At 40.3% G+C, this 14,253-nt stretch overlaps 1 protein-coding gene across 8 annotated transcripts in view; it reads right to left on the bottom strand.

Moving 5' to 3' along the window:
- The window catches only part of TUT7 (terminal uridylyl transferase 7), a 575,072-nt gene that overhangs the window by 300,827 nt on the left and 259,992 nt on the right, over nt 1-14,253 (bottom strand). For all 8 annotated transcript variants that reach the window (XM_029617137.1, XM_029617096.1, XM_029617130.1 and 5 more), the window contains one exon: nt 606-783. In XM_029617137.1, the coding sequence (XP_029472997.1) occupies nt 606-783 (178 nt within the window). The remainder of the gene's footprint in view (nt 1-605; nt 784-14,253) is intronic.

Raw genomic sequence — 14,253 nt, 5'->3', positions numbered from 1 at the left:
TAATTCTACCTTGCTTCTGATAACAGATAATGTTTCCTATAATATCAGTGAGTATTTAGAGGGCAACTTTCAAAACCATTTCCTTTATCAGCAGAAACCAGCTCCCTAAAAACTGCCCACCCTCACTGCGGGTAAAATTTACTTAACCTGTGTGGTTTGGAGGTGTTTCCCCAGTGGATTAGATCAGGGAAGCCACCACCATAGCTTTAGATTTTCAAAACGACATGTGTTGTTTTGGCTAGAAAAAGTACCTGCAGAAAAACCAAGCATACATCTCTACAGGTACTTTCTCCAAAGACAATAATCAAAGCAAAACTAGCTGCCTAATTTTGCTTTGATTGCTGGTGTAGATCCATCCCACATATAAAAAGTATTCATGAAGTGTGTACCCGTGCGGATAGTTTATTATTTCCTTGTCTTGTTGTCTCAGGCAATAAGCTGAAAGAAACCTAATAGCACTGAATGGGCCAGCAAGAGTAGGAAGGAATATATTCATTTTCTTACTTTGATTCTAATACATTTCAAATGTTGGAGTATTAAGCTGCTCATCATAAAGTGCAGAGGAAAAGGAAAGGCATGGGATTTAAAGGGCAATCTGAAGGTACCTTCTACAGCAATGCGCTTCTTGGGCCAGTCCTTTGATTCCCGAGACACTGTCCCTAGGCGAATGCTGATGACCTTTTCAGACAAACTGAATTCCAGTGCATAGAATCGAAGTAACTCAACCCAGAGTTGCCCGATCGGAGTAGAACACGGATGTTTTACAGCAAAGACCAAGGGAGACTGAAAATTGCACAAAAAACAAATGGAGAGAAAACAAATGAAGTATGTACTCAAGTTACAGATCATAAAATTAAAAATTTAACTATTGTTTTACAACAAAGTCAATCACATATTTTATGCTATGTGGACAAATCTACAACAGTGAACCTACACTTTTCAATGGACATCACGTGCAGCATTCAAACTTAGCAGGTCAGCGATTATGCAGTAACTAACTTGTGGAAAGAACAGTCATTTGTTACAAATACCAAAATTATGTTCAAGTACCTTAAACAAGAACAATTTACAAACACATCTGATTACATTAAGCCACCTGTAACTTAAATTACTCTAAAAGGAGATCATTAATGAATTAAAAAAAATAAACAGGAGAGAATGCACACAAAAATATCTTGAAAAGGATGGTATTTAGAGGAGCTGGAAAAATAAAACATTTCATCTAGGATAAGTAGCCAATTTAATACCAGAGGATTTCTGTTTATCTAAGACATAAAGGAGAATTCATGTGGCATATTATAAAATTTTCAGAAACTTATTAAAGTACAAAAGTGCTGAAGGGGCTGAATCTAGGAGCAGAACACAAGTGCTAGACGGTCTTGGAAGAACAGGACAAAGGAGAAATTACTACTTACCTGATAATTTGCTTTCCTCTAAGGAAGGCAGGCCAATCCATACCAGTGAGTTCTGCACTCCTACTGACATAAAGCATCAGCCTGCCAGTATTCCTAGAAAAACCAAACTCTGGACAAACTGCTAATATTTTAACACGATTATTAACAGTCAATCACTAATGCATCCAACCAACTGGGAAACACTGTGCTCAGCAAAAAAGTTAACACCAACTAATCTTAGGGGCTGGTTATATCTCTTACCAGTCCTTCAAACAAATTAACAGAAATAACACTCTTCATCATCTGCATATAAAGGACAAACTAAAATCAAGTAGGCAGCCCAGGGTGGGATGTGGATTGGCCTGCCTTTCTTAGAGGAAAGGAAATGATCAGGTACGTAGTAATTTCTACTTCCTTTACAATCAGGTAGACCGATCCATACCAGTGGGATATACCAAAGCTACACCCAAAAAGGGTGGGAGGCTGCCTGCGGTCCTGTCAACAATGCCCGCAAGAAAACCACGTACTCCTGAACCCTAACGTCCAAGCGAAAAGGCTAGGAAAAAGAGTGTAAGGAGGACCATGTTGCTGCACGGCAAATCTTGATGGGAGACAACAATCGAAGCTCAACCCACAAAACCACCTGAGCTCTAGAGGAATGCACTTTGACCTGTTTACGTAATGGGACATCTGTATCCACACAGGCAGCTGGATTGACTTCTTTCACCCAATGGGCTATAGTCGCAGGTGTTTCCAGTTCTCCTTGTTTACCTCCACCATGGAGCACAAACAGTCGATCAAACTTCCTAAAAGAGTGAATAATCTTCAAGTACTGCACCAGATGCCGCTTGACATTCAAAGTATGCAAAAGATGATACTCATGCTCATCATGTTAAAATAGGGAGGAGGAATAGCCTAATGGTTAGAGCAGTGGGCTATGAACCAGGAGACCAGGATTCGAGTCCTGCTGTCGCTTTCAGAATAAACGTCGTCTCCACTGCCACTCTCTTTGGTAGAGAGTTACATTAAGAGACCATAAATGCATACGGAGGAATTCAAAGAAATTCTAGAACATAGCCATTCCTTACCACTTCCAGGACCCACTCACTTGTCTGTCGTAATCTGGGCCCACTTTTGATAAAAGCAAGATAGATGCCTGCCTGTCTCCTGGTCAATTAGGTGAGCCTGCACACCTTCACTGTGAATAGCCAGGTGTGCTGGCCCCGGAGCTCAAATCCATATGAGGCTTCTTAGGCCAAAAGGACTGAGATCTTCCAAAGGGATGAGGCCTTTGAGTAGTTGCTTCTCTGTAAGGATGAAACCGAAGGGAATCCCTGGAATGCCCCTTCACCCCAAAAAGACACCATGCTACCTTCTTATCCTCTGGCAATTGAGAAACCTTGGATTTGCCTCGGCAATTCGTCATCTTCTCCAACTCACTTCCGAATAAAAGAGAGCACATTAAAGAGTAAACTTGTGATATTGTATTTGGAAATAGTGTTTGCCAACCAATTTTGCAGCCACAACAGGTGCCTAGCTGCAACAAAGTCACAGCCCACATCAACCAAGGTGGCGGCTCCCGGTTCCATCATTGATCTGCCATTGGACCCCCTCTCCTTGTGTCTCTTGAGAGAGACACAAACCAGCCCGAGCCATCAGGTAGCACAAGAAACAATTTGAAAATTCATTACCATGGTTTCAAAGACCTATTTAAGGAAAGCCTCGATCCTCCTACCCTGAGCATCTTTTAGAGCTGTCCCTCTTTTTATCGGGATGGTGGATTCACTTGATAACAGTGAACAGCAAGGCATCCACCTTCGGGAATCGCAACTGTTCCCTTGCCTTTGGATTCAAGGGGTACAACCCGCTTAAGCACGCCCCTTTTAAAACTTGCCTCCAGAGCATTCAACTCAAGGTCAATTAACTCTTGAATTGGATCCAGGAGGGGAAAGAAACAGGATACTTTGAGTAAAGTGACCAATATGGGATCTTTATTTTGTAAGCATAACGCCATCCACACCGACCATCTTCAGAGTCTTAGTCAATAGATTCAGCAACTCATCTTTGTAAAAAAAACCAAAAACAGTGTAGAGTCAGATGTGCTCCAAATCAGGAGGAATTTTCCCACTTCTAAAGGGGAGAATACTAAGTCCCCATTAGAGATATCTGACATGTCATGATCCACATCCCCCAGAACTTGTGCAGGGATAGCCTTCCTACAGCATTTGCCCAAGTGGCTGACAAGTGGGAGACCTGAGCACATGATCCCTTCTTATTAGGTTGCTTTGCTTTTGCTGGACGCCCCTATAGAAAAGCCTGCAGGCCCTATAAAAATTCCAGCCAGGAGGAAGATGGATCCATACCGGGACCCATAGGCCCAAACCTGGCACTCTCCAACTCCTCTCTTGGGAATGCCTCTGCCATCAGGAACAGGGGAACTGTCCGCTGTCACCTCCCGTCCTACTCCCCCCTCCAGAGCCATCAACGGAGAAGGGGATGTCTCAACAGCAGCAAAATCTATAGTAGCCAAGTCACCTTGAACATCTAAACAATATGACAAAGCATAAAGAAAGTGAAGGTTGGATTGCCTTTATATGGCAATCCTCACAGCTAACAAGGTGCCGAGGCTTTATTGTCCCAGGCACCTTAGTTTACCTGCATTCGGCTCTAGGCAGTCTCCTGCGTGCACACAATCGGCGCGGGAGAATACCCGCACAAATCCGTGCTCAAATCTAGGCCACGGTCTTACACGCACAAGTACCCGTGGCACCACCACATCAGGACATCACCGCATGGTGAGTATATGCGCACATGCCTAAATGCACATGAAAAAAACCACCATCGCCAACCAAGCGACTTACTGAACTGAGCCTGAGAAGGGAAAAGGGGGTAAGAGATGCAAAGGAAAACACAGAGGGAAAGAGACCCCGGTAAGGTAGAAAAGAGGGACCTAAAGATTCCCTACTCTCTTTATTTTATTATCTGAACTCAGTCCTCCATGGCTGAGAGCACGATCGAGTCACTGGCTACTAATCCTCTTTTTGTATATCTTTTTTTTTTTTTAAAGTCTAAGCCTGGTCAGGTTTCCAGACTTAAAGTGCTCAACTGAGGGTGGGAATAAATGGATGTCACCTCAGGAGCTCAAGCGGTGCATCTGAATCTTCTTCTAATATTATATATATATATATATATATATATATATATATATATATATAAATCTCAAAAATACATTCTAAAAAGAGTGGGGCAAAAGCACTTATGGGATAAAGTATCTTCAGTACAAATTAAAGGTGAATCTGTTATATTAAATCCTTAACAAACCACGGTCACCTTAGAGTTTTCCAATTGGACACTTGGTAAATATGTGACAATTATATAAGAAGTACCATAAAGTCCAGCAATCCCACATTATTAACTCAACGAACCTGTGTTAGTTTGACCCTTATAATAGGCTTCATCGTATAGTCTTGGAAACAACTTTAAAACTCCGCCTTATATATTTAATCATCGGTCAATTGTTATTCAATTTTTTGAGATTTTTTATCATTTCCCATTATTTGTGCAAATAGACTGTAGTCCATACAATATTACATGTGCTATATATATAGATAATCACTACTAGCGAATCTGGATAAATTCTTCAATTTGCTTCACCACATCACTTATCTTAGAACTGTAATTTGCTCCTGCGCTGATATAGAAGCCTTCTGCTATGAAGAAGCTCTGCCCGACACGGTGTTTCGGATTTGATGATCTTTTTTCAAGGGCTTAAATCACTGAAATGAAAGAGGTTCCGTTTGTAAAACTTTAAACAACATTTCTTTACTCTCAAGATGCTGGCATATAGATAAAAATTCAACATTGTGTCAATTTCTCTAAGCACTTACTGTTGCGATAGTCAGTGTTCAAATATGGCGTGGTGGTGTTCCATTTCCGGTATCAGTGGAAAGACGCCATTATCTTACAGGCTTTAAAGGGATTGAACTGTCAATCAAAGCACCGACGTAATTGGGGATTAGTTATTCCAAAAGACTGAATAGATGCGATGTTTAACTCAGTACACCGACCTGATTGAAAACTAGTTGTCATTTTTACATAGATGAGAATTTACAGCTAACTCGAATTTCAATTATAAACTTGATTTCAATTATAATTGCCCACCTCCCTCCTCCATAACTGAAATGAAAAATTGAAAATTAAATCAAAGAGTACCACTCTACTGCTGCGTTAAGGCCTCTGGGGTGAGAGGTATTTAGACAGAAAATCCACTGCTGTTCTTTTAAATTTAAAACTGACTTGGGATCTCCTCCTCTCGGGTTCGGTTGCACCTTTTCTATAACTCGCCATTTTAATTCTGCAAAATTGTGACTTAATTGGGTACAATGAGCAACAATTGGAGCTTGTACTTTGACTGTCCTCAAACAACTTCGATATTCAATAAGTCGGGTTTTTATAGCACGTTTAGTGCATCCAACATAATATAAATTACATGGACACACAATTAAATAAACCATATTGGTGGTAGAACAGTCGGAGTAATAGCGTGCTTGGTGGGTTTTTCCTGTTTGATCAATCCAACCAGATCCTGTGATGGCCTGTTTACAGAGATCACAATGTTGACTTGACCAATGGCCTATTTGGGCACAATTTTCACGTGATGGTATTGGAGATAAAAAAGAAGAATGGACCACATAGTCCCTGATGTTCATTCCACAGCTGTATGCTATCACAGGTCTTTCCTTGAAAGCCTGGTGCAACTGAAGAATTGGCCAGTGATGTAAGATAACTGACGCAGTGGCTGACGCTTTTGCAGAATATGTCAATGTGCATACCAAAGGAATCGAAGTCTGTGGTTCTTTGTCCAACAGTAGCCATTGTCTTTCAGCGTTCACTGTTCTCTTATAACCTTTTTTTGATGGTCGATACTGGATAGCCTCGTTCTAATAATTTACGAAATAGAACCTCAGATTGAGAAATGAACTCAACTTTTTTACTGCATAGCCGCTGTAGGCATAGAAATTGCCCTACTGGTAGATTTTTTCGTAGATGTAACGGATGAAAGCTGGTGTAGTGTAGTAAAGTTTCTCTCTCCATAGGTTTCTGTAGATAGTGGTCACTAAAGAATCTCCATTCTTCTCAATGCAAATATCAAGAAAATTGATAATGTTGGAATGATAACTCATGGTGAATTGGAGATGAGGATCTAAAGAATTAATCCAACTGTGAAATTTTTGTAATTCAAGCACATCTGATTGCCACAAGAAAAAGATGTCATCTATGTAGCTGGTCCAGAAACGTACATGCTGAAACACACTGGAATTGTACGCCAATACTTCTTCAAAATTTGCGACATACAAATTGGCTAAGCTAGGTGCCATAGTGGCACCTAGCTTAGCCAATAGTGTTTATAATAAATCCTTTCAAACACAAAAACGTTGTCACACAAAGCCAATTTGGCCAATGCCAAAATGAAATCCAAAGGTATTCTGTGTGGACACTCTCTTTTATCTAATGTGAATTGGATAATCTCTAGGGCCGATTCCTGTGGGATATTAGTGTAAAGGGCTTGTATGTCCATAGTGACGAAAAGTGCAGAACCCACATTTGTGATGGATTGCAGTTTGGTTAACTTATGTTTTGTATATTTTGGTAAGAAATGGCCAACGCTACAAACGTTTGTAAAAAATGGTCTACGAAAGTGGATAGTGGTTCCAGTATTGAGCCAATAGTCATCACAATTGGTATCCTTGGAGGGTCTGTTGGATTTTTATGTAGTTTAGGAACCATGTAGTTGGGTGGAATTTTCGGAAATTCTACTACTAAAAATCTAGCTTCTTTTGCTGTGAGAAAGCCTTGTGCTCTTCCATCTTCTACTAACTGACTGATAATATTGTGTAAAAATGGGCCAGGATCTTGATACTATTGGCTCAATACTGGAACCATTATCCATTTTCGTAGACCATGATCAAACAGGAAAAATCCACCAAGCACACCATTACTCCGACTGTTCTACCACCAATATGGTTTATTTGTGTGTCCATGTAATTTATATTATGTTGGATGCACTAAATGTGCTATAAAAACCCGACTTATTGAACATCGAAGTTGTTTGAGGACAGTCAAAGTACAAGCTCCAATTGTTGCTCATTGTACCCAATTAAGTCACACTTTTGCAGAATTAAAATGGCAAGTTATAGAAGTGGTGCAACCCAACCTGAGAGGAGGAGATCCAAGACAGTTTTAAATTTAAAAGAACAGCAGTGGATTTTCCGTCTAAATACCTCTTACCCCAGAGGCCTTAACGCAGCAGTAGAGTGGTACTCTGATTTAATTTTCAATTTTTCATTTCAGTTATGGAGGAGGGAGGTGGGCAATTATAACTGAAATCAAGTTTACAATTGAAATTAGAGTTAGTTGTAAATTCTCGTCTACGTAAAAATGACAACTAGTTTTCAATCAGGTCGGTGTACTGAGTTAAACATCGCATCTATTCAGTCTTTTGGAATAACTAGTCCCCAATTACGTCGGTGGTTGGATTGACAGTTCAATCCCTTTAAAGCCTGTAAGATAATGGCGTCTTTCCACTGATACCGGAAATGGAACGCCACCACGCCATATTTGAACACGGATTATCGCCACAATGTTGAATTTTTATCTATATGCCAGCATCTTCAGAGTAAAGAAATGTTGTTTAAAGTTTTACAAACTGAACCTCTTTCATTTCAGTGATTTAAGCCCTTGAAAAAGGATCGTCAAATCCGAAACACCATGTCGGGCAGAGCTTCTTCGTAGCAGAAGGCTTCTATGTCATCGCAGAAGCAAATTACAGTCCTAAGATAAGTGATGCGGTGAAGCATATTGAAGAATTTATCCAGATTCGCTAGAAGTGATTATCTATATATATAGCACATGTAATATTGTATGGACTACAGTCTATTTGCACAAATAATGGGAAATGATAAAAAATCTCAAAAAATTGAATAGCGATTGACCGACGATTAAATATATAAGGCGGAGTTTTAAAGTTGTTTCCAAGACTATACTATGAGGGTCAAACTAACACAGGTTTGTTGACTTAATAATATGGGATTGCTGGACTTTATGGTACCTTCTTATATAATTGTCACATATTTACCAAGGGTCCAACTGGAAAATTCTAAGGTGACCATGGTTTGTTAAGTGATTTTAAAGATTTAATATAACAGATTCACCTTTAATTTGCACTGAAGATACGTTATCCCACTTTATCTCCACTGAAAGGAGAGGATCACCTTGCTGGTGGCTGAAAGGAAATCATAAGTTTTTGCTTGAGACATTGTCTTTCTTAATAGTATTGGGGCAAAGTTAACTATTTGGGAATATTATTTAGTGTGTGTTTGTGCTTTTAATAGTCAGTAAGACCCGTGAATAAACAAGTTAGACTGTTTGTATTTTTAAATAGTCAGTCAATAAGGCAGCTAGAAAGCAGTATAGTGTGTTTATTTTTAAAAGTCTGTAAGGCAGCTAGTAAGCAGAACTGAGTGTTTGTATTTAAAACAAACAAAAAAAAAAGTAGCCAGGAGCAGTGTATGCCTAAGTAAAAAGGTTGAAAAGTTCAGTCCAGTTGCTCACCTTTGAAAAGTGTTGAGGTAGTGTGACTTGGTTTGAATAGGTACTAACATTTGTTAATCAAGAGAGCAGTGAGTCACTCTGGCTGACAAACTGAAGTTAGACTGTTTGTATTTCCCAACCCTCCCACACCTCGCCCACCCACCCCCAGCTCATCCTTTAATTTATAGGCAGGTGCCACTTTCACAAAAAAAAAAAAAAAAAAAAAACCAAACCAAAAAAAAAAACCATCAACAAAAACTTTATTGAGAATTCGATCACTAATACATTTAAAGGACGGTAGACACATTCCTACTCCCATAGCAACCTAAAACTTAACTACGAACTGATCAAAATTGAGATGAAGGCAGCAGTCCAGCAGCAAGAGGGGGGCTTCTCAGTCTTTTGCATCGAGTGTCACATGTATGATTTTTTACCCATCGGTGAGAAGTTGAACATGTGCATGCGATGCAAAGAGCTCCTGACTCTCAGAGAACGAGTCCGATCTCTGGAGGCTAGAGTGGCAGACCTGGAGGAGCTGAGGCAGACAGAGAGGTATATAGATGAGACCTTCAGGGACATAGTAGCCAAGTCCCAACTTCAGACTGGCAGCCCTGGTGCTGCCTTGGAGGAAGAAGGTCTCATGATGGGAGAGCATCAACTGGGTGCAGCAGGAAAGGATCCTGTAGCAAGGACCTGCTCTCCAGGTGATGCATTGTCCTTTCACACTGAGGATATCTCCCCAAGGCCTACTGCCCAGGAGGGAAGAGTTAGGTCGGCCGTCATAGTTGGTGATTCGATTATTAGGAATGTAGACAGCTGGGTGGCTGGTGGGCGTGAGGATCACCTGGTAACATGCCTACCTGGTGCGAAGGTGGCGGACCTCATGCGTCACCTAGATAGGATTTTAGACAGTGCTGGGGAGGAGCCGGCTGTCGTTGTACATGTGGGCACCAACGACATAGGAAAATGTGGGAGGGAGGTTCTGGAAGCCAAATTTAGGCTCTTAGGTAGAAAACTTAAATCCAGAACCTCCAGGGTAGCATTCTCTGAAATCCTCCTTGTTCCACGCACAAGTCACCAGAGGCAGGCAGAGCTCCGGAGTCTCAATGCGTGGAAGAGACGATGGTACAAGGAAGAGGGATTCAGTTTTGTTAGGAACTGGGGAATCTTTTGGGGAAGGGGGAGTCTCTTCCGAAGGGAAGGGCTCCACCTTAACCACGGTGTTACCAGACTGCTGGCGCTAACCTTTAAAAAGGAGATAGAGCAGCTTTTAAACTAGAACAAAGGGGAAAGCCGACAGTCGCTCAGCAGTGCATGGTTCGGAGAGAGGTATCTTCAAAGGATACTAATAATGCATTAGAATTAGGACATCCTGACAGTGAGGTTCCAATAATAAGAAAAGTAGTCCAAGTGCCTGTAACTAAAAACTCACCTGAGCTAAAATATTCTAACTTATCCCTAACAATTAAAAAGCAGAATGAAAATACAAACAAAAAACAAACTTTGAAATGTTTGTATGCTAATGCCAGAAGTCTAAGAAGTAAGATGGGAGAATTAGAATGTATAGCAGTGAATGATGACATAGACTTAATTGGCATCTCAGAGACATGGTGGAAAGAGGATAATCAATGGGACAGTGCCCTACCGGGGTACAAATTATATCGCAATGACAGAGAAGAGCACCTGGGAGGAGGTGTGGCGCTTTATGTCCAGGATGGCATAGAGTCCAACAGGATAAACATCCTGCATGAGACTAAATACAAAATTGAATCTTTATGGGTAGAAATCCCTTGTGTGTCGGGGAAGACTATAGTGATAGGAGTATACTACCGTCCACCTGGTCAAGATGGTGAGATGGACAGTGAAATGCTAAGAGAAATTAGGGAAGCTAACCAAATTGGTATTGCAGTAATAATGGGAGACTTCAATTACCCCACTATTGACTGGGTAAATGTATCATCGGGACATGCTAGAGAGATAACATTCCTGGATGGAATAAATGATAGCTTTATAGAGCAATTGGTTCAGGAACTGACGAGAGAGGGAACAATTTTAGATCTAATTCTCAGTGGAGCACAGGACTTGGTGAGAGAGGTAATGATGGTGGGGCCCCTTGGCAATAGTGATCATAATATGATCAAATTTGATTTAATGACTGGAAGAAGAACAGTGTGCAAATCCAAGGCTCTCGTGCTAAACTTTCAAAAGGGAAACTTTGATAAAATGAGAAAAATTGTTAGAAAAAAACTGAAAGGAGCAGCTACAAAAGTAAAAAATGTCCAAGAGGCGTGGTCATTGTTAAAAAAAAATACCATTCTAGATGCACAGTCCAGATGTATTCCACACATTAAGGTGGAAAGAAGGCAAAATGATTACTGCCATGGTTAAAAGGGGAGGTGAAAAAAGCTATTTTAGCCAAAAGATCTTCATTCAAATACTGGAAGAAAGATCCAACAGCAGAAAATAGGATAAAGCATAAACGTTGGCAATTTAAATGTAAGACATTGATAAGACAGGCTAAGAGAGAATTTGAAAAGAAGTTGGCCGTAGAGGCAAAACTCACAGTAAAAACTTTTTAAAATATATCCGAAGCAGAAAGCCTGTGAGGGAGTCAGTTGAACAGATAGATGATCGAGGGGTTAAAGGGGCACTTAGAGAAGATAAGGCCATCGCGGAAAGATTAAATTATTTTTTTGCTTCGGTGTTTACTGAAGAGGATGTTGGGGAGGTACCCGTAATGGAGAAGGTTTTCATGGGTAATGATTCAGATGGACTGAATCAAATCACGGTGAACCTAGAAGATGTGGTAGCCCTGATTGACAAACTGAAGAGTAGTAAATCACCTGGACCAGATGGTATACACCCCAGAGTTCTGAAGGAACTAAAAAATGAAATTTCAGACCTATTAGTAAAAATTTGTAACCTATCATTAAAATCATCCATTGTACCTGAAGACTGGAGGATAGCAACTGTAACCCCAATATTTAAAAAGGGATCCAGGGGGATCCGGGAAACTACAGACCGGTTAGCCTGACTTCAGTGCCAGGAAAAATAGTGGAAAGTGTTCTAAATATCAAAATCACAGAACATATAGAAAGACATGGTTTAATGGAACAGTCAGCATGGCTTTACCCAAGGCAAGTCTTGCCTCACAAATCTGCTTCACTTTTTTGAAGGAGTTAATAAACATGGTAGATATAGTATACTTGGATTTTCAGAAGGCGTTTGACAAAATTCCTCATGAGAGGCTTCTAGGAAAAGTGAAAAGTCATGGAATAGGTGGCAATGTCCTTTCGTGGATTGCAAACTGGATAAAAGACAGGAAACAGAGAGTAGGATTAAATGGACAATTTTCTCAGTGGAAGGGAGTGGCCTGTGGAGTGCCACAGGGATCTGTATTGGGACCCTTACTTTTCAATATATTTATAAATGATCTGGAAAGAAATACGATGAGTGAGATAATGAAATTTGCAGATGACACAAAATTGTTCAGAGTAGTTAAATCACAAGCAGATTGTGATAAATTGCAGGAAGACCTTGTGAGACTGGAAAATTGGGCATCCAAATGGCAGATGAAATTTAATGTGGATAAGTGCAAGGTGATACATATAGGGAAAAATAACCCATGCTATAATTACACAATGTTGGGTTCCATATTAGGTGCTACAACCCAAGAAAGAGATCTAGGCGTCATAGTGGATAACACATTGAAATCGTCGGTTCAGTGTGCTGCAGCTGTCAAAAAAGCAAACAGAATGTTGGGAATTATTAGAAAGGGCATGGTGAATAAAACGGAAAATATCATAATGCCTTTGTATCGCTCCATGGGGAGACCGCACCTTGAATACTGTGTACAATTCTGGTCGCCGCATCTCAAAAAAGATATAATTGCGATGGAGAAGGTACAGAGAAGGGCTACCAAAATGATGAAGGAGAATGGAACAGCTCCCCTATGAGGAAAGACTAAAGAGGTTAGGACTTTTCAGCTTGGAGAAGAGACGGCTGAGGGGGGAATATGATAGAGATGTTTAAAATCATGAGAGGTCTAGAACGGGTAAATGTGAATCGGTTATTTACTCTTTCGGATAATAGAAAGACTAGGGGGCACTCCAAGAAGTTAGCATGTGGCACATTTAAAACTAATCGGAAAAAGTTCTTCTTCACTCAACGCACAATTAAACTCTGGAATTTTTTTGCCAGAGGATATGGTTAGTTCAATTAGTATAGCTGTGTTTAAAAAAGGATTGGATACGTTCTTGGAGAAGTCCATTACCTGCTATTAATTAAGTTGACTTAGAAAATAGCCACTGCTATATTACTAGCAACGATAACATGAAATAGACTTAGTTTTTGGGTACTTGCCAGGTTCTTATGGCCTGGATTGGCCACTGTTGGAAACAGGATGCTGGGCTTGATGGACCCTTGGTCTGACCCAGTATGGCATGTTCTTATGCTCTTAAGTGCTTTTGTCTCACTCTTTTTAGAGTGTATTTTTGCTGTGCATAATAAGCACTAGTTAGTGGCACATATTTCCTGACTTTTTGTTTAAAAAATATATATATATCTATATATATCTATATATATATATTTTTTTTAAATCGCAAGCAAACACTTCATGGTGGACATGCATTTCCCTTCTGGAGGAGAATAGTGGCGGGCTGATGTCGGGGCAAGGCTAGATGTCAGCGAGTCAGTTTTACTCCGTCTTCATCTGCTGTTAGGAGTGCATAACCCACTGGTGTGGATTGGCCTGCCTGAGTGGAGAGGAACTGGGTATGTACATGTAAGCATAGTGTGCTCAGCTGCCTTCTATCTTTTCTTTTTTATTTTCACATTGTGACTGGCTAAAACTCCCTCTCATTTCAGACAATCACAAAACAAACAAGGAAAGTGTCTGTGTGTGTTTAATAACACGTCAACTTAAATTAGGAAACTACTAACTGAAAAGAAGATTTTGTGCTACGAACGGATTCTCAGTCAAAAATGACATCAGACGAAAATCTATATGGTTTTAGTTATTCCCATTTTAGTTTTGCATCTGTATTTATTCTCTTAAATGTCATTAAGATACACAGAATCAAACTATAACAGCAGTTAATGACTACTGTCCATTTTCCATTCATTTTGGAACATTACAAAACCTACTTGATCCTCACTTCCCCACAACTAAGGATCCTCTGTTCTTATCCCACCAACTCCAATGGGAGGCCGTTCCATGCCTCCACCACCCCTTCTGTAAAGAAATAATTTCTTATGTTAATCCTATTTT

This window comes from Rhinatrema bivittatum, chromosome 1, assembly GCF_901001135.1.
Source record: "Rhinatrema bivittatum chromosome 1, aRhiBiv1.1, whole genome shotgun sequence".
NCBI classification, from domain to species: Eukaryota; Metazoa; Chordata; class Amphibia; order Gymnophiona; family Rhinatrematidae; genus Rhinatrema; species Rhinatrema bivittatum.
This window is presented reverse-complemented; position numbering and strand designations above follow the sequence as displayed.